The sequence below is a fragment of the Nylanderia fulva genome, unplaced genomic scaffold (genome assembly GCF_048542155.1).
Source record: "Nylanderia fulva isolate GAGA-0341 unplaced genomic scaffold, ASM4854215v1 Scaffold515, whole genome shotgun sequence".
NCBI classification, from domain to species: domain Eukaryota; kingdom Metazoa; phylum Arthropoda; class Insecta; order Hymenoptera; family Formicidae; genus Nylanderia; species Nylanderia fulva.
Window position 1 is genome coordinate 18,351 of NW_028190605.1, and position 23,300 is coordinate 41,650.

At 33.1% G+C, this 23,300-nt stretch overlaps 3 protein-coding genes across 3 annotated transcripts; 1 reads left to right on the forward strand and 2 right to left on the reverse strand.

The window, feature by feature from the left end:
• Positions 1–4,516: 4,516 nt before the first annotated feature.
• LOC114943421 (uncharacterized) lies at positions 4,517–6,044 on the reverse strand. Its single transcript, XM_029319038.2, has 3 exons — positions 6,006–6,044; positions 5,351–5,825; positions 4,517–4,876 (listed from the first exon to the last, which is right to left on the reverse strand). Exons 1-3 carry the CDS (start codon positions 6,036–6,038, stop codon positions 4,545–4,547), a joined length of 840 nt encoding a protein of 279 aa, XP_029174871.2. The 5' UTR covers positions 6,039–6,044; the 3' UTR covers positions 4,517–4,544.
• Positions 6,045–6,054: 10 nt separating this feature from the next.
• Positions 6,055–15,616, reverse strand: LOC146721241 (uncharacterized). The gene is given in 5 exon segments (XM_085487271.1): positions 6,055–6,295; positions 6,489–6,604; positions 6,606–8,083; positions 8,168–8,266; positions 15,211–15,616. Coding segments are annotated over 4 exon segments (1,755 nt in total). The 5' UTR covers positions 15,344–15,616; the 3' UTR covers positions 6,055–6,295; positions 6,489–6,559.
• A 334-nt stretch (positions 15,617–15,950) lies between these two features.
• Positions 15,951–23,028, forward strand: LOC114941398 (uncharacterized). The gene is made up of 8 exons (XM_085487269.1): positions 15,951–16,443; positions 16,525–16,714; positions 16,783–17,028; positions 18,162–19,658; positions 19,872–20,161; positions 20,342–20,816; positions 21,291–21,545; positions 22,085–23,028. Exons 4-8 carry the CDS (start codon positions 18,815–18,817, stop codon positions 22,300–22,302), a joined length of 2,082 nt encoding a protein of 693 aa, XP_085343395.1. The 5' UTR covers positions 15,951–16,443; positions 16,525–16,714; positions 16,783–17,028; positions 18,162–18,814; the 3' UTR covers positions 22,303–23,028.
• Positions 23,029–23,300: the final 272 nt, after the last annotated feature.

Here is a 23,300-nt window from a genome sequence, read left to right on the forward strand (position 1 = left end):
ATTTCTAAATGGACATCGAGAAACATCATAGTTTTTTGAGAGCAGGCCGCCATGTTATTTTTCTGAGTCATTAACAAATTGGTACTCTGGAATTACGAGCAATTATTTTTCATTGTACGGGCTAGTATGAATTTCAAATCAAATCTCTATAAACAACTATTATATTTTGTGCACTAAGAATAACATATCGCACTTATTTTCTAGAATCAAATTGTAATCAGTTTTACTTATATGTATGTATATTCAATGTGAACTTGCACCTTGAATAAAATATCACAGTTACTTTTCATGGTAATATATTATTACTAAATTTAGATAATATACACTTTACGTATGTTCACTTTGAACTGGCACCTTGAATAACATATCAGTTACTTTTCGTGATAATTTATTATTAGATCGTTTAAATTTTTGAGTACTTTCTTTTGAACATGGCCTAACCTTTTCATTTTTATGATTTTTTTAGGATATATATATATATATCAATATATATGTATCAATATATATATATATATATTAATACGATGTTCAGCATAACAATACGTACGATTTTTGAAATGTTTGCAACAGTTTAGAAAAAAATATATATTGTAAAAATTGATCTGTTTTGTGCAATCTATTACAAGCAATAAAAAATGAGGAAAAAAATTTTTTATAAAAAAAATTAGTGTTACCTTGAATTTTTTTTAATAAAATAATATTTTTTTATATAAATCGATTCTCAATATTCTGCATAAGTTGTAATGTAGGATGGCCAAAAAAAGCGAATAGCTTATGAGATATATTATACTTTCATAATGTACATAAACTATGAAATATCTCATGAAATCATTTTCTGATTATTTTATTCCAATTTTAAATCAATTGGTGTAAAGAAAACACAGATATAAATAAAGATATAAATTGTAAACCAGCAGCTACATATTTTCTCTAAAACTCAAATATCTCGTAAACTTTTTACTTTTTCACAATTTTATCTTTATAATTTTTGATGCAGAATATTGTAACAAATTGATTTAGATTGAATATGATGCTTTTATTTAAAAAAAAATTATGACATTCATTTTTTCATGAAAACATTTTTTTACAAATTTTTCTGTTACGTAATAGCTTTGAAACAAATTCATTTGTACAATATAAATTTTTTAATTATCAGAAACGTCTCAAATATCATGCGCACTATTATAATATATATATATATAATACATACAGCATACATAATACTGTTACATACAGCACAAATACACAAAATATTACATACCTATTTATTATGCACATAAATGTATATAACGAATAGATAGACAAAAAAAAGAAATAGAAGAAAAAAGAAATAAATAGAAAGAAAGCAAACGAGTGAGCCTTTTTATAAACGTCGACAAGCAATATATTATTATGTATGTATACATGTATGTATGTATGTATATATACATATATATATTGCTTTATGATATATATTTATAATGTAAAGAGGCTAGAGAACTCATACTCACTATCTTTCTCTTTTTTTTTCTTCAGCTTTCTGTATCTGTTAATTTATTCATTATATCCATGTATGTGTATAACAAATAGATGTATATAATTAATGTTTATTTGTACTGTTTATAATGTTATATATATATATATATATAAATATATATATATATATATATATATATATACGAGTATATATATATATTTCTTTTTCTTTTTGTCTATCTAATCGTTATATACATTTATGTGCATAATAAATAGGTATGTAATATTTTGTGTATTTGTGCTGTATGTAACAGTAATTCTGATATTGAATCAATTTTATGATATGACATAATACTAACCTTTTAAAACATGCTCCCTTTCTACTCAATCTGCGACCAGATAGGGGCAAACGTTTATTTTTGTTTGCACCCATTATACACTATATATTTAATAAATATAAAAATATCACTTTTAAAATATCACAGCATGTCTATCTATCACAATATTCGACACGTTATCACACGTTATAACGGTCGAGTCGCGCACTGCGTGTAAGCACGTATAGTACGTACCGCGTGACAAGTGAACCATCCCGCGCAAATATATGTCATTGCGCGCACACGATTTTGTTTACAAATATGTATATATAGGGTGTCTACATGCTACATTTTTAGCATATACCCAATTTTTGTTATTTTTCGCAAAATTATAATTACACAATTATTTAATATAATTATATATAAAAAAATTTTCCCGCGTTGTATGTTTCGTAAGGAAATATACGTATAATTGATCGTTTGCATTGAATGTCACTATTTTCTGAAAAGTAAAAAAAGAGAGCTCTCTTTCTCTCTCTCTCTCTCTCTCTTTCTTGATCCTTTATGCTTATTGTTAGAATTCTATCAATTAGTAATCAATGCAATCAATCATATCGTTTTACGGCAACAGCCAGTTACTCGTTCACTCACTCATTCATTCTTTTAAAATATGTCCATTTTTATACATAATTATGTAAATTTATATATAAAAAATAAGGGTGCATATATAATCATGTCAAATTTGTATATAAAACATATATATTTATATATATAAAGAAATACTTATTTATTACACTTGTATATATATATATATATATATATATATATATATAAATTTATATAATTATATATAACAAGCACTTTTACTTAATTATGTATAGACATATTTCATAATATAATTCTGCGATTATACGTATACTTTTATATATTTCTATATAATGTTATATTATTATATACAAAAATTTTTGTCCCGGGGTATTTTAAACTTTTATTTTCTTTTTCTTTCCCCATTCTTGTCTGTCTTTACATGCATGTTATTATGTTGTATGTGTATCATGTATAATTTGCATTTGTATGTATGTTGAGAAGATTGGAATAGATAAAATTTTATTACTTCATGTTTTTATATTATAAATGCAGCTTTTTGTAAATATCCGAAATAAATAAATAATTTTTCTACAAATATTTTAAATTTATCAAAATATTTTTTACTGCACAATTAGACTAATATATTTTGCATTATTCTATCTTTATTAATTTTTTTCATAATAAAATGGATTTTATTGAACAAATAATAAATAGTAAATAGAGAAAATATAAAATATCGAAAAGAATATATTCATATAAACATATATTTGTGTGAAATCGAAATTTTGTTAAAATTGACTTTCATAGAAATTGTATTTTATAAATTTAATTAAAAAAAGCTGCATTTATCAGATAGAAACATAAAGTAATAAAATAATATATTCCAATCTTCTCAACACACACACACACACACACACACACACACACACACGCGCGCGCACACAACTTCTCATAACAAATGTTATATAAATTATACATATACAGGATGTAACAACGATCATATATCAGGAGTTTTTAGAAGAAAATACGTATTTTATTGAAAAATGTTTTATTACCAAAGTTATAAGGGTTACTTATCATTACATAGTAGTATTAGTATTATGTTGAATAGCATTATCAAAGTCACATAAAGATTGTTTGGAAATAATGGAAACCCTCATTTTTTATTGCATGTACATACAGAATGAAAAATTTATTTAGAAAAGCTCTCAAAGTAAGCTACATGTATGTACATGCAATAAAAAATGAGGGTTTCCATTATTTCCAAATGATCTTTATGTGACTTTGATAATGCTATTCAACATAATACTAATACTACTATGTAATGATAAGTAACCCTTTTAAAAGAATGAATGAGTGAGTGAACGAGTAACTGGCTGTTGCCGTAAAACGATATGATTGATTGCATTGATTACTAATTGATAGAATACTAACAATAAGCATAAAGGATCAAGAAAGAGAGAGAGAGAGAGAGAGCTCTCTTTTTTTACTTTTCAGGTTATAACTTTGGTAATAAAACATTTTTCAATAAAATAGGTATTTTCTTCTAAAAACTCCTGATATATGATCGTTGTTACATCCTGTATATGTATAATTTATATAACATTTGTTATGAGAAGTTGTGTGCGCGCGTGTGTGTGTGTGTGTGTGTGTGTGTTGAGAAGATTGGAATATATTATTTTATTACTTTATGTTTCTATCTGATAAATGCAGCTTTTTTTAATTAAATTTATAAAATACAATTTCTATGAAAGTCAATTTTAACAAAATTTCGATTTCACACAAATATATGTTTATTCAATATATATTCAATTCAATTCTTTATTCGTCCCCTAAGGGATTGAAGGCGCTTTTGAAGGAGCGTTCCCCAACCTTACAACCTCTTACAATCTTACTTATATCTACTCTTAACTCTACTCTTACATCTAATTTACAAATAACTTAATTCTACCTTAACCTACTTATCTACTACTTTAGAGAGAGAAAGAGCCGTCCCTACCTATCGCTTCGCTTCGGCTTCCGATATAATGTGTGTGGAACCTTTATCATTTATCATTATTATTTTTTAATTAAATATTGTTGTTATGTACATTAAAATTCTATCAAAAAATGCATTATAAATAAAAGCTTAATATATTAATATACTTTGACATAGTCACATGAAAATATAATACTAAATAATATTTAAAAGAAAATCCACTCTGACTTGATAAGTTTATAAAAACTGAATACAATATGTGAAAATGAGAAAATAAACTTACTACTGCCACGTTTCTTTATCTTTGGGGAATAAGTTTCGTCAGAATCATTGTCATTATTCACTATAGTATGGTTTTGATGCACGATTTTCTTTTTTACAGATTTTTGTTGTTCATCTGTTACGCTAAGAAATTTCGGTAATTTCCTTTCTGTTCGTAATAAAGAAGGCTTACGTGAACTTATCATACATGTTTCGGCATCGTTTTCCCATTCTGCACTCGAAGTATCTTTGTTTGTTTCTTGCATCTCTTCCTCTTCTGTTAATAATAACACAATATTATGATAATTATTATATATGTATATATATATGTAACCAATTCTTGAAACTAAGGGCTAATATATGCTACAACCGCGGACGTCGATGCATAAAAATTGAGTAAAGCAGAATGAACACAATAATGAAACGTATTCTCAATTTGAATCCATTTCAATGAATATATCATATTCATACTTTGATTTAATAGGTTCCAAACGTAACGTTTCATTGTTGCATTCATTATTACTACTTTTATTTCTACACAGACATCCATGATCGTGGCACACATTAGCCTTAATTTCATAAGTTTTGGTTTATACGGACTTTTGTCTGATTTTTTCTTCTAATTAAATAGATATATTAAGAATGCAGAAAAGTTTAAAAAAGGAATACAATAATTAATATATTTTATACAAAAATTAATATATAAAAAGTACTTGTGGCATATATATAATAAGATAAATAGTGTATATACCTGAATCACTATTATTAGATTGCTGTTGCTCATTTTCACCTAATGCTGCTTCAAGAAATTTCGTCATACGAACTATCTCTACAGCTGCTATTGACTGTCGATAATGGCGTTTATGAATTTTCTCGTGATGTCCCATAAAGTTCGCCAAATCATCCACTTCATTGTCAGATAAATTTAACGTAATGCATGTTGTAGCAATATGTTTACGTAATTCAGTACCTCTTAAAAAATGTGGTATTTGTGCATCACATTTTTTAGAAAAATATCGCATAAGGATACACGCTCTTAAATATTTGAAATGACGTTTGGTACTACTAGGTATGCCAAACACATACGGATTTTTCTCAGGAACATTTGCATCCTTTCGCTGGTTCAAAATTAGTTCAACACATTGAACTAATACCATGTCTAAAATCACAAGCACTGTACGTCCCAATTTTCCACGAATTAAGAATCTTACGTATTTATCAGCAACCTATATACAAAAGTTATATATGGATTATTATTTTGCATCATATACCATATTGTGTGTAATTTAATTATAATATTTGTAAACAAATAATATTTATACATAATATTTATAAATAAATTTATCATATTTAATACTTTGTGTAACATCATCTTTCCTCAAAACTGGGAATAAAAATTTTCTTACTGTCTCAATTGCACATTCATGAATTCTGCCCATCAAAGCACGTCCTGAAACTTGTACATTTCTGCCTTTCGATTTTCCTACACATTCTTTAAAATGATGCCTGATATTATTTTTAGTGAACCATCCTTTACACTTTGCGCAACTTATAAAATCTTGTACTGTTTTGCAACTATTTTTGGCAGGCCTTCGACAAACAATTAATTCTCCCGTATTTAAGAAAGGATCCGTATTATGTATGAAATTCCTTTTTTTTCTAATAGACTCTATAATTTGTTTTCTTTCTAAATTACCTGCAATGAGAATATTAAGTAATGTATATATAATGTAAATAATGTATATATAATGTAAATAATGTATATATAATGTAAATATATTAATAAAAATTATAACATATTAATATATTATATTTAACAAATAATCAATATTTATAAAAAAATATACTATAAACTTAAATAATTATACAGAATTGAAAAATATGATCACCTTTTGGTAATAATACAAATTTCTTTACTTCAGGTTCCAATTTATGCACGTTTTCTAAATGACGTGCAATTTTACTCTGAAACTTTTTGCAATAGTAGCAAAAATTTTTTTTTGATGTCCCTTAGGTTGAGAAAATGGAACATATAAATTGTCTTCTCTACAACCAAATGTATTGATAGAAGAAAGATCTATCAGTGATTCTGAAGAATTTTTATCATTAGTTGCAGATACTTTATTGCGGAAGCTTTCATGTTCCGTAATTTCTTTGTCAATTGTAATTTCCAATGCTGAAGGTACATATTCCAAAATACTTGATGAGTTTGCAGAAGCAATATTGTCATTAATATCATCACGGGAAATCATATTATTATCACTATCATTACTTAATGTGTTTGCACAAGCAATGTTGTCATTAATATTTTCATCATCACAGGAAATCATATTATTATCACTATTATTATAATTTATAGAAGCTTTGGCGTTAGTGAGATCATTTAACATAATAGAATTATTATCATCATTAAAAAAATATATCATGACATCTTTGAGAACAATACCCGTTTCAGACACATTGAAATTATCATTATCACAGGAAAATGTAAGATTATTATTATGAGAATTATTACAGTTCATAAAATTAATATCAATATCAGTATTTACATAACAGTTATCATCATCACAAGAAAGTATCACATTATCAAAATCAGTATCATTTGCAGAATTGTTAGCAGTAATAGTACTATCTACTACATTATGATTTCTGTCATTACAGGAAAATGTAATGTTAAGTTTAGTAGCATTTACTCTATTCTGTTCATTATTAGACTTACTAGAAATTATCATAGCATTATCACAACCAACAATTTTGTTAGAATTATTAGTGATGCAACCTTCATCATTTATTGCATTGTGATCATGTTCATTAGAACATGATATATCAATATTAGGATCATTATCATTCGCAGAATTATTGATATCACTATGTACTGTTTTGCAACCATTATTGTTCTCATAAGAAAGTATCACATTATCAAAATCAGTATCATTTGCAGAATTGTTAGCATTAATAGTACTATCTACTACATTATGATTTCTGTCATTACAGGAAAATGTAATGTTAAGTTTAGTAGCTTTTACTCTATTCTGCTCATTATTAGACTCACTAGGAATTATCATAGCATTATCACAACCAACATTTTTCTTAGAATTATTAGTTACACAATTTTTATCATTTATTGCAGTGTGATCATGTTCATTAGAAAATGTCCCGTTGTTATCAAAATCAGTACTATTCGCAGAATTATTGTCATTAATATTTTCTACAATGCTATCATTTCCATTATTATCGGCATTATTATTTGTAAAATTATCAGTATTACCAATAATTTTCGTTTTAAATCCGTTATTAGAATCAACGTGTTTTATAAGATAATTGATGTTACTTTGATCATTTGCATTGTGGCCTTGTTCATTATAAAGAAATGATACTACATTATTGTCAAAATCAATAGCATTACTTAAATTGTTAGTATTAGTATTCTTTTTAGTATAATTCATATTGATAATGCAAGCATCTTGTGGTATTTCTGTAGTTTCTACAAAAAAAGTATAATTACTGTAAAAAATAGAAATGCAATATATTGCATGTAGTTTTAGAATTATAATACTATAATACTTACTATTATTATTATTGACAATTAATTTTATGTTTTCCAGAGCAATACGTGGATTATTTGTATTTAAACTTTTAGCAATTGCAAGAATATCATTTTTATTTTCTGTAACAATAAATATAGTAATTTCAATTATTTATATATTGTTGCGTTATGTTTCAACGACATAAATGATCGCCTGATAATCACGCTCCTTGTACGTGACGCCGAGCCGCCGGATGGCGATCGCGTGATCCTACCACTGAACCAATAACGAAGTCGATTGATCGTGCTGGCAATCGACCATTGGTAGTTAAGAAGGCGTACGGGGGTTCCGGTCTCTCGTCCCCGGGACGAGCCACTACTATTGTGTCGTTTTCGGACTGGGCTCGTCGTCAAAAACACAATCAAGTACCTCGTAGACTAAGGCAGTACGGTGCGCGCGATAAAACGCGGAGAAAAGCGATACTCCGCCACTGATTGTATATAGCCGCGATTAGCGAGTTTTCGTGTACGCTGTTCAGCGCCTTTATTGCCTTGGCTGCAAAGAGCCTTCGCACCGAAACCGTGGCCGAACGTGGCCTGTGAGCCCATAGTGTATCCTCGGTCGTGAATAAAGACTGTCTCATCACCTCAGTAACATTTATTTTACCCAAGGTTCAGCGCGCCGTCTCCCATTCGGGAGAGAATTCCCGCAATTCCACACATAAAATTTGGTCCTTCGAGCCGGATCGGCGCGCGACAGTGACAATCATTTGGCGGATCCATTGGCATACGACCGCGTCAATTATATCGTTGATCATTACGACCGAGGTGATCATTCCGCGGAACACGTACGAGCGGAACATTGTGGGCAAGTCCAAGCAATCGTACTTGCATATCATTAGTGTCAGGTCAACCTTGTGCTGTAAGGATGGAAGGGCTATTGGCCGAACAAAAGGTGACGCTCAAATCAATCACTCGCTCATTGGAGAATTTTAAAAAAATCGGAAAAGACAATCTCACGTACGGAATCGTGCGATCCCGCCTGCAAAAATTGAAGGATGATTATGCTCGATACGAGCATACACATGCCAAGGTACTCGCTCTCGCAACCGAGGACTTCGTCGCCACCCACAAATATTTCACTGAGGACCGATTCTCCGCTTGTGAAGCAGCATATTATACCGCCTCTGATTACATGGCCGAATGGGAAGCGCAGCTGGAACCCCAAGCGACATCCACTCCCGAGCCGTCATCCATCGTAAGCCATCGTCAAAACGTCTTCACATCCCGGTCAGCGTTTCAACTTCCGCGTATAAGCTTGCCGAGATTTTCCGGCGAATTTAGCGATTGGGAATCGTTTCGCGATCAATTCAAAGCGTTGATAATCGAGAACAGTGATCTCGTAGATGTAAATCGCCTGCAATATTTACATTCCTGCGTGAAGGGCGACGTGTTCGATATCGTGCGAAATCTCGCGTTAGTCGATTCGAAATTCAAGGTCGCCTGGGACTTATTAATAGCACGCTACGATAACAAAAGACGCTTGGTGCACGAGCATATTCACGAGTTGACATCACTCACGCCGATTAATTCCGAATCCGCGTCCGCGCTTTCCGCGTTAAGAGATAAAGCGAACGTGGCAATTAAAGCGTTAAAACATCTCGGGCGGGCGGTGGACCAATGGGACGATATTCTTGTATATTTGATCGTGCAAAAATTCGATAAGGCCACTCGAAAAGCGTGGGAATTGCAGCTCGGAGATACAATCGAATATCCCACGTTTGATAGTCTCGAACAGTTTTTAACCTCGCGTATACGCGCTTTTGAGAATATTCTGCCGTTCAATAAGGGCAAGACTTCGAATCAGCTGTCGGTGCAAAGCCATGTAACAAATACAAGTGCATTGAAATGTCCCGTTTGTCAGAAACCGCATCTATTATTTGCGTGTCCGGAATTTCGAAATAAACCCGCAAGCGAACGTCGAGAAATAGCTCAAAGGGTTCGGTGCGGTTACAATTGTCTGAGTACCAAGCATAATCGAAAAAATTGCCAAAGCAAACATACGTGTCAACAGTGTCAACAGAAGCATCATACTCTTCTCCACGAAGGCGACACGAGTAAAGTTAATGAAGCACGCTCTCCGACTGCGAGCACCTCGACGGCGGATGAACCCGTCTCGATTAATACGCACGTTGTTTCACGCGTTAACTTTTCAAAAACTGGCATTCTACTCGCGACAGCTTGGGTCGCGGTTCATAGCGCTACCGGCACCCGGGACGTCGTACGCGCATTATTGGATCAGGGCTCGGTCACAACTCTCATTTCATAACGATTAGCTCAACGCTTGCGACTTAAGCGATCTCGTGTTTCAGTCTCGATAACAGGCATCGGATGCGCGGCGTCCGTTGCCAAACAAGCAGCACGGATTGACATCTCCCCCCGCGACATGTCAGGTCCTGTGTTGTCCGTGACTGCTTTGATATTAAAGACATTAACAAATTATATTCCACAGCGCGTGGAATTTCTCGCCGAGTTGGAATATCTGCGCTCTCTCAATCTAGCCGACAGCGATCCAACAAGCTCGGAGCCCATCGATATCATTATTGGAGCTGACCTTTACGGATCAGTTCTGAGATCAGGCATTCGATCGCGATCTTCACAAGAACCCGTAGCGCAAAACTCCATTTTCGGGTGGATTCTCTCCGGACCTATGTTCACGGAACTAGAGTCCGCCTCCCATCAGTTATCGACGCATCACTGCACAGTGCATGCGGACCTCGATATGCAGTTGAAGCGCTTTTGGGAGATTGAAGAACTCCCTCGTTCGCGTCACATCTCTCCGGAGGAAAAGCGGTGCGAAGAACATTTCGCGTCGACTCATTCTCGCTCTCCGACCGGGAGATACATAGTCAGGCTCCCATTCAAAACGCCTCCTCCATTGAGCCTCGGCGATTCAAGGTCGGCGGCTCTAGCCTTGTATACTCGAGCCGAAGCTCGTTTGAAAGCGCGGCCTGAACAAGCAACCGAATACCACGCGTTTTTACAAGAGTATAAACAATTAGGACACATGATGAAAGTGTCATCGCCGCGCCACAATTCTAATCAAATAATTTACATTCCTCATCATGCAGTCATACGTGAACACAGTGCCACGACCCATCTGCGTGTCGTGTTCAATGCCTCCTCGCCTACGTCAAATGGTTTGTCGCTTAACGATCATCTCATGATCGGCCCGAAGTTACAAACCGATTTGCCATCGATCCTCACGCGCTGGCGACAGTTTCGCTATGTCTATACCGCAGATATTGCAAAAATGTATAGGCAAATTTTAGTTGATCAACGCGACATCGACTATCAACGGATTCTTTGGCGATCCGATGTCGACGCTCCGATAGAAGACTATCAATTGCAAACCGTAACTTACGGTACATCAAGCGCACCTTACTTGGCCATCCGAGTTTTAAACCAACTCGCTCTCGATGACGGCCATGACTTTCCAGCCGCAGTATCAGTCCTTCAACAGCATACTTATGTTGATGATTGTGTTTTCGGCGCAGACGATATACCGCTCGCTCGTAAGACAAAGGATCAGCTTGTATCCTTACTCAATAGAGCAGGCTTTCAACTTCGCAAGTGGGCAAGCAACAATCAGTCGTTGCTTGCTGATATCGATCCTCATGATCATGGTCTGGCGCAAGCCAAGACCCTGCAAACGGACGATTCTCTAAAGGTCTTGGGTCTCAAATGGAACCCATACGTTGACGCGTTTCAGTTTGAAATATCGCTGTCGACCGAGGTTCCTGCAACAAAACGCGCCGTTTTAGCGACCATCGCTACCATCTTTGATCCACTTGGGTGGTTAACACCCGTCGTAATAACAGCGAAGATCTTTATGCAAAAACTGTGGACGGCGCGATGTGAGTGGGACGCCGTACTTCCCCATGAATTGTTCGCTGCTTGGCGTAGCTACTACGCGCACCTATCGACTCTGCGCGAGATTTTAATTCCGCGATGGAACGAGTATGGGTCCGACACGGTTTCAGCGGAAATTCATGGATTCGCTGACGCGTCTACTGCCGCGTATGGAGCCGTCGTTTATTTAAAACTGACCAAACGTAACGGATCAGTCAAAATCACGTTGATGAGCGCGAAATCTAAAGTCGCCCCGCTTAAACCCCTCACGGTTCCGCGGTTGGAATTATCCGCGACGGTGTTATTAGCTCGCCTCATTGCATTCGTGCGAACTCTGATCCATATCCCTTCAATGATTTGTCACTGTTGGACAGATTCCACGGTAGTACTAGCATGGCTCAAGCAATCTCCCGCTCGATGGAAAATTTTCGTGGCCAATAGGGTCCACGAGGTTCAAAGTCAAGTTCCAAACGCGATATGGCACCACGTTCCATCACCGCAAAACCCTGCCGATCTCGCTTCACAAGGCGTCCAGCCGGCCGACCTAAAGGAGCATTTATTATGGTGGCAAGGCCCCGCGTGGCTTCAGTTACCCTCGACTCAATGGCCGGAGGGAAGTGAATCTGTCACAACAGAGTCGCTTACGGAGGCTCGCGCTCATGTACATATCGCTCAAACCCCCAACGAATGGGAATTAATGACGCGGTTTTCGTCATGGACAAAATTATTGCGAGTGACCGCATATATACGGCGATTCACGCAACGTCTTCGATATCGCCGGTCACAGCCATTGGCGAGCCCTAACGCTCCGGTGAACATCACCAAACTATCGCTGTCGCTAGCACCGGATGAGATTGATTCCGCGCGAAAATTTTGGCTGAAGTCCATTCAACAACAACTGTTCTCGACAGAGCTGTTACGTTTAAAGGATGGTAAGTCCGTGCAAAAGGGCAGCAAACTAGCCTCCTTAAATCCGTTCCTCGACAACGACGATTTAATTCGAGTCGGAGGCCGACTCCGTCATTCCGAACTCGCCGAAAAAACGAAACATCCAATTGTACTCGCATCGCATTCATTAGTCTCGTCTCTTATACGTCACATTCATCTACATGCTCTGCACGCCGGATCGCGCTTGACGTTGTCAATTCTTCGCGAAGACTTCTGGTTAATCCGCGCTCGCCAAACCATACGGTCAGTTCTTTACCATTGCATCGCCTGCACTCGTGAAAACGCAAAAATCATTCCCGAGTTGATGGGCGATCTTCCGGATTATCGAGTTCGCCCTGTTGCTCGCGGGTTTTCTCATTGCGGAATCGATTATGCCGGACCAATTAAAGTGCGAACGACACCGGGACGGGGACACAAGTCGCAAAAGGCATATATCGCCATATTTATCTGCATGACTGTTAAAGCGACTCATCTGGAACTAGTAGGTGATTTGTCAACGCCGTCTTTCGTGGCTGCTTTCGATCGGTTCTGTGCTCGTCGAGGTGTTCCAACCGCGATGTATTCGGACAACGCCACTAATTTTCAGGGAGCTCAACGCGAACTAGCTACTGCTTGGCATACGGCTACTCACGATTCGAATATTTTAAACAACCTAGCGGAGAAAGGCATCAGTTGGAGATTCATTCCTCCGTCCTCTCCACATTTCGGTGGATTATGGGAGGCCTGCGTTCGGAGCGTTAAGTTTCATCTAAAGCGCGTCATCGGTGCTCACACGCTCACAATCGAAGAGATGAGCACCTTATTATGTAAAGTCGAAGCGTGTCTAAATTCGCGGCCTCTCGGGCAGATGTCGGATAATTACGATGATTATCACGCTCTTACTCCGAGCCACTTTCTCATTGGATCCTCGATGCTAACGATGCCAGAAACGTCTCTACTCGACGAAAAGGAAACGCGTCTTACCCGATGGCAGCTCATTCGTCAAATGCGCGATAGTTTATGGAAGCAATGGTCACAGGACTATCTGCACACGTTGCAACAACGGCCTAAGTGGCGTGAAAGGCAGAGTTTAGCCCGGGTAGGGCGCTTAGTACTATTGCGAAATCCGCTAGCGCCTCCCTGCGCTTGGGAACTTGGGAGGATCGTGGAATGCCATCCGGGAGACGATGGCTTAGTACGGGTCGTTACTGTCAAGACAGCCCGCTCAAAGTACAAGCGAGCCGTCACAAAATTATGTTTTCTACCGATTGACGTGAACCCATGACGCTGCGGATGACATTCCACGAGCCATCTCTGCTGATACGTCTAAAAATTAAATTCCATTGTAAACTCTATACAAAGATGTGGTATACATGAAAATAAATGTAATGAAGTCGCGCTCATGTACTAATCAACATCGTCACGGCGGGCGGCGCGATTATGATTTCATCGTTCGGAAAGCTCCGAGGCGGGCGGTATGTTGCGTTATGTTTCAACGACATAAATGATCGCCTGATAATCACGCTCCTTGTACGTGACGCCGAGCCGCCGGATGGCGATCGCGTGATCCTACCACTGAACCAATAACGAAGTCGATTGATCGTGCTGGCAATCGACCATTGGTAGTTAAGAAGGCGTACGGGGGTTCCGGTCTCTCGTCCCCGGGACGAGCCACTACTATTGTGTCGTTTTCGGACTGGGCTCGTCGTCAAAAACACAATCAAGTACCTCGTAGACTAAGGCAGTACGGTGCGCGCGATAAAACGCGGAGAAAAGCGATACTCCGCCACTGATTGTATATAGCCGCGATTAGCGAGTTTTCGTGTACGCTGTTCAGCGCCTTTATTGCCTTGGCTGCAAAGAGCTTTCGCACCGAAACCGTGGCCGAACGTGGCCTGTGAGCCCATAGTGTATCCTCGGTCGTGAATAAAGACTGTCTCATCACCTCAGTAACATTTATTTTACCCAAGGTTCAGCGCGCCGTCTCCCATTCGGGAGAGAATTCCCGCAATTCCACACATATATAAATAACCACAGAAATTAACGCGTTGATGCAAGAATTTAACTGAAAAGAAAATTAAAAAGCAGTGCTGAGTAAAAACTTTAGATTTTTACGACTTAAGTTAATATTAACCTGTTAAAAATCGAAGAAAAAGGTTACGTGCTGTTGTGCTCAATATTAACAATATTATTGCAATGTAAACATTTTATATTATTTTAAATAAATATAAAATGGTGATACTTACTATTCTGTGCAATTGTACGTATAATACATGTTTTTTTACGATTCCTAACTGGACATTTTACGCGTCTTCTCTTGTGTTTTATATTTACATGATATTTATGATAATTACAAAAAAATAATATATATTGTGACATTTTTCACTTAATGTGATGCAATCGCGTACAAACGAAACAAAACGATTTTCATTAAATGTAAACCGAAATCTTATATATATTACGCAATATCTTATGCAATATTGCTAATAAATATGGAAGGTGCCGGTCCCGCCAAATTATAAGTTTGTTCGCATAGCAGGCTCTCCCCCAACATACTTCTCGCTCCAATGCGATCCTATTGGATTATTTGGATATAAAGATGCTTTTATATGATAGCATCAAACGTGTCGGCGTAAAAACTCATTGCGCAAATGTTAAATAAAATAGAGTTCAGCTTCTTGCTGCTAATAATAAGATGAATCATACGAGATCATACGATGAATAAGTCGAGATCAAATGAATATTAGCACATATTAGTACTGAAAATTAATATAATATTAATTATAATCATTATATTTATTATATTTATTAATATTATTAGCCACAAGAAGTTATTTTTTATCTTATGTGACATCTGCGCAAACGTAGATGCTTGACGCTTGATGCTAGCATGTAAAGGCACCTTTATGGCTCCTGCACACCAGCGCGATGACGCGACACGCGATGCGCGATATCCAATGAGCGTGCAGCTTTTCCGCACGTCATATCCGTCGCACTATAGAGTGCGACATCGCAAAAAAGTTGACCAAGTTTGAAGATTTGTAGCGCGCGACGAGCGATTTACTGCGATCCTATCTATAGATGCGATGTCGTTATAAACAAAGAGGATCTCTTTGGTTATAAATAAACGTGCAACGACATCGATCCGAGAGTGATATTGTCATTAAATTATAAAATTGCAATAAATGGTAAATATGCAATAAATGATGTTAGGTTTCGTAATCGCGCATCGCGTTTATATGAATAGGTAGAAAATCCTATTCTCGCGATTCGTCGCATATCGCGTGTCGCGTCATCGCGCTGGTGTTACTGAGACTGAGAGAGAGAGAGAGAGAGAGAGAGAGAGAGAGAGATTGCGGTGGAACGAGTTAAACAGTATTTAGATCATGTGCCGACTGAAAATACAATGGGCACTAATCAACCTTACGCGTGGCCTAGTCAAAGTGTTGTGGAATTAAAAAAGTTGTTTTGATGTACAGGTAATATTTTCAAATTTTTTGATAAAGATAATGCACGATTGTAACATTTGGTAAAAGAAATTTTTGTAATTATATTCGCAGGAACCATTTAGTGCCATCGTTGAGAGATAACATTCGTTACTCGACCAGCGGAAAAAATAGACGTCGTTGGTCGCACCGGTGCTGGAAAAAGTTCGTTACTAGCTTCGTTGTTTAGACTGACAGAGATCAGTTCTGGGAGTATATTAACCGACAACGTGAATATTCAAACGTTACAACTGAACACATTAAGGTATTCATAAACTTGCAAAAAATAATCATTGTATGTTAACAGTTGTAAAGAAAAGAAAAACATTCCAGATCCCGTTTAGCAATTATACCTCAGAATCCGTTTCTTTTCTCGGGTACTAATCGAGAGAATGTGGATCCGTTGGATCAGTATACCTATATGCACATATATACAAAACCTTCGAGAAATGTAAAGTGCATTCTTTAGTTCATCGAATGGATGGTTTGGATGCAGTCTTGGATGAAGGTGGTAGTAATCTCAGCACTGGGCAGAGACAATTGTTCTGCTTAGTCAGAGCTGTGCTACACAATGCGAAGGTACTTCTTATCTGTAATATTCAAGAAAGCAATTGTTCCTGTATTAATGACTTGATATTTATTTATCTCTGTGAAATTAGTCTTTTTTTCTTACTTTCTCATTTGCTTTGCTTTTGAATAAAAAATTCTTAAGTACCTCAAATTGAAAAATTATCTTCGTAAATCCAATGTTTAATTATGGGTTCTATGTAATCCCTCATGGATTCTAACAATTATTATTAAGAAACTAGAACTAAGAGTGTAAACATTTTCTGCAATTCTTCTGAAGATAAATATTTCAAAATTAATTTAAATAATTTTTTTTAATTTGCATTTTTTTACATAATGGGAAATGTCGTTAAGTTATAATCTTTTAGGTATTCAAATTTTTAAAAATTTTTGTAATTATCATGTGATAAATATAAAACACAAGACGATACACATTAATTGTTCAGTTAATAGGAATTTTAAGAAAAACATGTATTATATGTATAATTGTACAGAATAGTATCATTATTATATATTTATTTAAAGTAATATAAAATGTTTTCATTGCAATAATATTGTACGTATTAAGTGCATACAACAGCACATAACATATTAATTTGATTTTTGGGAGGTTAATATTAATATAAATTGTAAAAATTCTAAAGTTTTTACACAGCGCTTTTTAATTTTCTTGTCAGTTAAATTCTTGCATCAATGCGTTAATTTCTGATTACTTATATTTAAATAATTAAAATTACTTTATTTTTATAGAAAGTAAAGACGATTTTTTGGATATTGTTAATAGTTTAAATACTTTAAATAGAAATAATCCACGCATTGTTCTGAGAGACATGATCACAAAGCTTAATATATTAATATACTTTGACATAGTCACAATTATAATACTAAATATAATACTAAATATAATACTAAAATATAATACTAAATATAATACTAAAATATAATACTAAATATAATACTAAATAATATTAAAGAGAAAATTTACTCTGATTTGATAAATTTATAAAAACTGAATAGAATATGTGAAAATGAAAAAATAAACTTACTACTGCGATGTTTCTTTATCTTTGGGGAATAAGTTTTGTCAGAATCATTGTCATTATTCACTATTGTATGGTTTTGATGCATGATTTTCTTTTTTACAGATTTTTGTTGTCCATCTGTTATGGTAGGAAATTTAGGTAATTTCCTTTCTGTTCGTAATAAAGAAAGCTTACGTGAACTTATCATACATGTTTCGGCATCGTTTTCCGATTCTGCACTCGAAGTATCTTTGTTTGTACCTTAATTATTATATATGTATATATATGTGTAAACCAATTCTTGAAACTAAGGGCTAATATATGCTACAACCGCGGATGTCGATGCATAAAAATTGAGTAAAGCAGAATGAACACAATAATGAAACGTATTCTCAATTTGAATCCATTTCAATGAATATATCATATTCATACTTTGATTTAATAGGTTCCAAACGTAACGTTTCATTGTTGCATTAGCCTTAATATCATAAGTTTTGGTTAATAAGGACTTTTGTCTGATTTTTTCTTCTAATTAAATAGATATATTAAAAATGCAGAAAAGTTGAAAAAAGGCATACAATAATTTTGATAATGTGATACTTTCTTATGAGAACAATAATGGTTGCAAAACAGTACATAGTGATATCAATAATTCTGCGAATGATAATGATCCTAATATTGATATATCATGTTCTAATGAACATGATCACAATGCAATAAATGATGAAGGTTGCATCACTAATAATTCTAACAAAATTGTTGGTTGTGATAATGCTATGATAATTTCTAGTAAGTCTAATAATGAACAGAATAGAGTAAATGCTACTAAACTTAACATTACATTTTCCTGTAATGACAGAAATCATAATGTAGTAGATAGTACTATTACTGCTAACAATTCTGCAAATGATACTGATTTTGATAATGTGATACTTTCTTGTGATGATGATAACTGTTATGTAAATACTGATATTGATATTAATTTTATGAACTGTAATAATTCTCATAATAATAATCTTACATTTTCCTGTGATAATGATAATTTCAATGTGTCTGAAACGGGTATTGTTCTCAAAGATGTCATGATATATTTTTTTAATGATGATAATAATTCTATTATGTTAAATGATCTCACTAACGCCAAAGCTTCTATAAATTATAATAATAGTGATAATAATATGATTTCCTGTGATGATGAAAATATTAATGACAACATTGCTTGTGCAAACACATTAAGTAATGATAGTGATAATAATATGATTTCCCATGATGATATTAATGACAATATTGCTTCTGCAAACTCATCAAGTATTTTGGAATATGTACCTTCAGCATTGGAAATTACAATTGACAAAGAAATTACGGAACATGAAAGCTTCCGCAATAAAGTATCTGCAACTAATGATAAAAATTCTTCAGAATCACTGATAGATCTTTCTTCTATCAATACATTTGGTTGTAGAGAAGACAATTTATATGTTCCATTTTCTCAACCTAAGGGACATCAAAAAAAAAATTTTTGCTACTATTGCAAAAAGTTTCAGAGTAAAATTGCACGTCATTTAGAAAACGTGCATAAATTGGAACCTGAAGTAAAGAAATTTGTATTATTACCAAAAGGTGATCATATTTTTCATTTCTGTATAATTATTTAAGTTTATAGTATATTATTTTATAAATATTGATTATTTGTTAAATATAATATATTAATATGTTATAATTTTTATTAATATATTTACATTATATATACATTATTTACATTATATATACATTATTTACATTATATATACATTATTTACATTATATATACATTACTTAATATTCTCATTGCAGGTAATTTAGAAAGAAAACAAATTATAGAGTCTATTAGAAAAAAAAGGAATTTCATACATAATACGGATCCTTTCTTAAATACGGGAGAATTAATTGTTTGTCGAAGGCCTGCCAAAAATAGTTGCAAAACAGTACAAGATTTTATAAGTTGCGCAAAGTGTAAAGGATGGTTCACTAAAAATAATATCAGGCATCATTTTAAAGAATGTGTAGGAAAATCGAAAGGCAGAAATGTACAAGTTTTAGGACGTGCTTTGATGGGCAGAATTCATGAATGTGCAATTGAGACAGTAAGAAAATTTTTATTCCCAGTTTTGAGGAAAGATGATGTTACACAAAGTATTAAATATGATAAATTTATTTATAAATATTATGTATAAATATTATTTGTTTACAAATATTATAATTAAATTACACACAATATGGTATATGATGCAAAATAATAATCCATATATAACTTTTGTATATAGGTTGCTGATAAATACGTAAGATTCTTAATTCGTGGAAAATTGGGACGTACAGTGCTTGTAATTTTAGACATGGTATTAGTTCAATGTGTTGAACTAATTTTGAACCAGCGAAAGGATGCAAATGTTCCTGAGAAAAATCCGTATGTGTTTGGCATACCTAGTAGTACCAAACGTCATTTCAAATATTTAAGAGCGTGTATCCTTATGCGATATTTTTCTAAAAAATGTGATGCACAAATACCACATTTTTTAAGAGGTACTGAATTACGTAAACATATTGCTACAACATGCATTACGTTAAATTTATCTGACAATGAAGTGGATGATTTGGCGAACTTTATGGGACATCACGAGAAAATTCATAAACGCCATTATCGACAGTCAATAGCAGCTGTAGAGATAGTTCGTATGACGAAATTTCTTGAAGCAGCATTAGGTGAAAATGAGCAACAGCAATCTAATAATAGTGATTCAGGTATATACACTATTTATCTTATTATATATATGCCACAAGTACTTTTTATATATTAATTTTTGTATAAAATATATTAATTATTGTATTCCTTTTTTAAACTTTTCTGCATTCTTAATATATCTATTTAATTAGAAGAAAAAATCAGACAAAAGTCCGTATAAACCAAAACTTATGAAATTAAGGCTAATGTGTGCCACGATCATGGATGTCTGTGTAGAAATAAAAGTAGTAATAATGAATGCAACAATGAAACGTTACGTTTGGAACCTATTAAATCAAAGTATGAATATGATATATTCATTGAAATGGATTCAAATTGAGAATACGTTTCATTATTGTGTTCATTCTGCTTTACTCAATTTTTATGCATCGACGTCCGCGGTTGTAGCATATATTAGCCCTTAGTTTCAAGAATTGGTTACATATATATATACATATATAATAATTATCATAATATTGTGTTATTATTAACAGAAGAGGAAGAGATGCAAGAAACAAACAAAGATACTTCGAGTGCAGAATGGGAAAACGATGCCGAAACATGTATGATAAGTTCACGTAAGCCTTCTTTATTACGAACAGAAAGGAAATTACCGAAATTTCTTAGCGTAACAGATGAACAACAAAAATCTGTAAAAAAGAAAATCGTGCATCAAAACCATACTATAGTGAATAATGACAATGATTCTGACGAAACTTATTCCCCAAAGATAAAGAAACGTGGCAGTAGTAAGTTTATTTTCTCATTTTCACATATTGTATTCAGTTTTTATAAACTTATCAAGTCAGAGTGGATTTTCTTTTAAATATTATTTAGTATTATATTTTCATGTGACTATGTCAAAGTATATTAATATATTAAGCTTTTATTTATAATGCATTTTTTGATAGAATTTTAATGTACATAACAACAATATTTAATTAAAAAATAATAATGATAAATGATAAAGGTTCCACACACATTAGCTTAATTTAGTTATATATTTATTTATATTATTTGTATTTTTTATATTATTTTATATTATTTTATATTATTTTATATTATTTTATTTTTGCATTTCTATTTCTTTTTATTCTTATAATTATGACGTTATAATTTTAATATTTTCTTATTAATGAAGTTTGTCAGTACTCTGAAGAGAATTTTAAAGTAATTTTATTCTACTAGTAATTTAAATAAAAATACATTTAAATAAAATTTAGGTAAATTATTGCTTTTTATATAGAAATATTTATTCTGATTCATAGATAATTAATTTATTTTGTAGCATCTCCATTTAGTATAACAAAACGAAGACGTTGGACGGAAGAAGAACGTAATACAATATTGAAAGAATTTCAAAAAGAAATTACCACTTCACAGCTGCCATCTAACAAAAAAATTTCCTGTATAAAAGAAAAAAATAAGTGCTTATTTAATCGATCCGTTGCTCAAATTAAAACGTGGATCCATAACTATATATCTGGCAAATTTAAGCGTCACTAAATGAATAAATATTTTTTCAGAAAATATTTATTTAGTCAAATCGGAAATATTTTAATTTTTTATTCAAAAATAATACGTAGATTACTTGTATTTAAGCAAATGCAAAAAATAAGTAGAATACCTAATTTTTATTATTTCATCACATTGAACTAAAAATTAAGTTACGTTGTGAGAATTTTATAAAAAAAGAAGTTAGAGAAGTTGCACTGCGCAAAGTCATTTATTTTGATTTCTTCATATATTTATATTGTATGTACAGTAGCAGTACTGTGTAGTTATTACAATTCTTTTATTGATAATATATATTCATGATTACAAGTGCAATATGTGAAATTAATTATATGACACATTAAGCTAAAAGTTAAGTTACATTGCGAGAATTTTATAAAAAAGAAAGTTAGAAAAGCTGCACTGCGCAAGCTATTTATTTTGATTTTTTCACATATTTATATTATATGTAGAGTAGCAGTACTGTGTAGTTATTTATTATAATTTTTATTGATAATATGTATTCATGATTACAAGTGCAATATGTGAAATTAATTATATAACACGTTAAGCTAAAAGTTAAGTTACATTGCGAGAATTTTATAAAAAAGAAAGCAAAAGCTACACAAGTTTTTTATTTTGATTTCTTCATATATTTATATTATATGTATAGAAGCAATACTTGTAAAGTTATTTATTTTAATTCTTTTATTGATAATATGTATTCATGATTACAAGTGCAACATACTATTATACATATATGTATTAGGTTTGTGTTTTTATATATATAATATACATGTATATGCTCATACGTTCATTGTTCAATTATTATTTTACTAAATATATTTCAAATTGCTTTAAACAAATATATAAGAATACTTTTTTGTGACTATACATAGAAATATATTTTTACAATTCCTACTATCTACATATTTAATGTTTTATCCTTCTATTTTTTACATAACATTTATATTCATCAAATTGTAAAAAAAAAATAAATCAGTAAAATT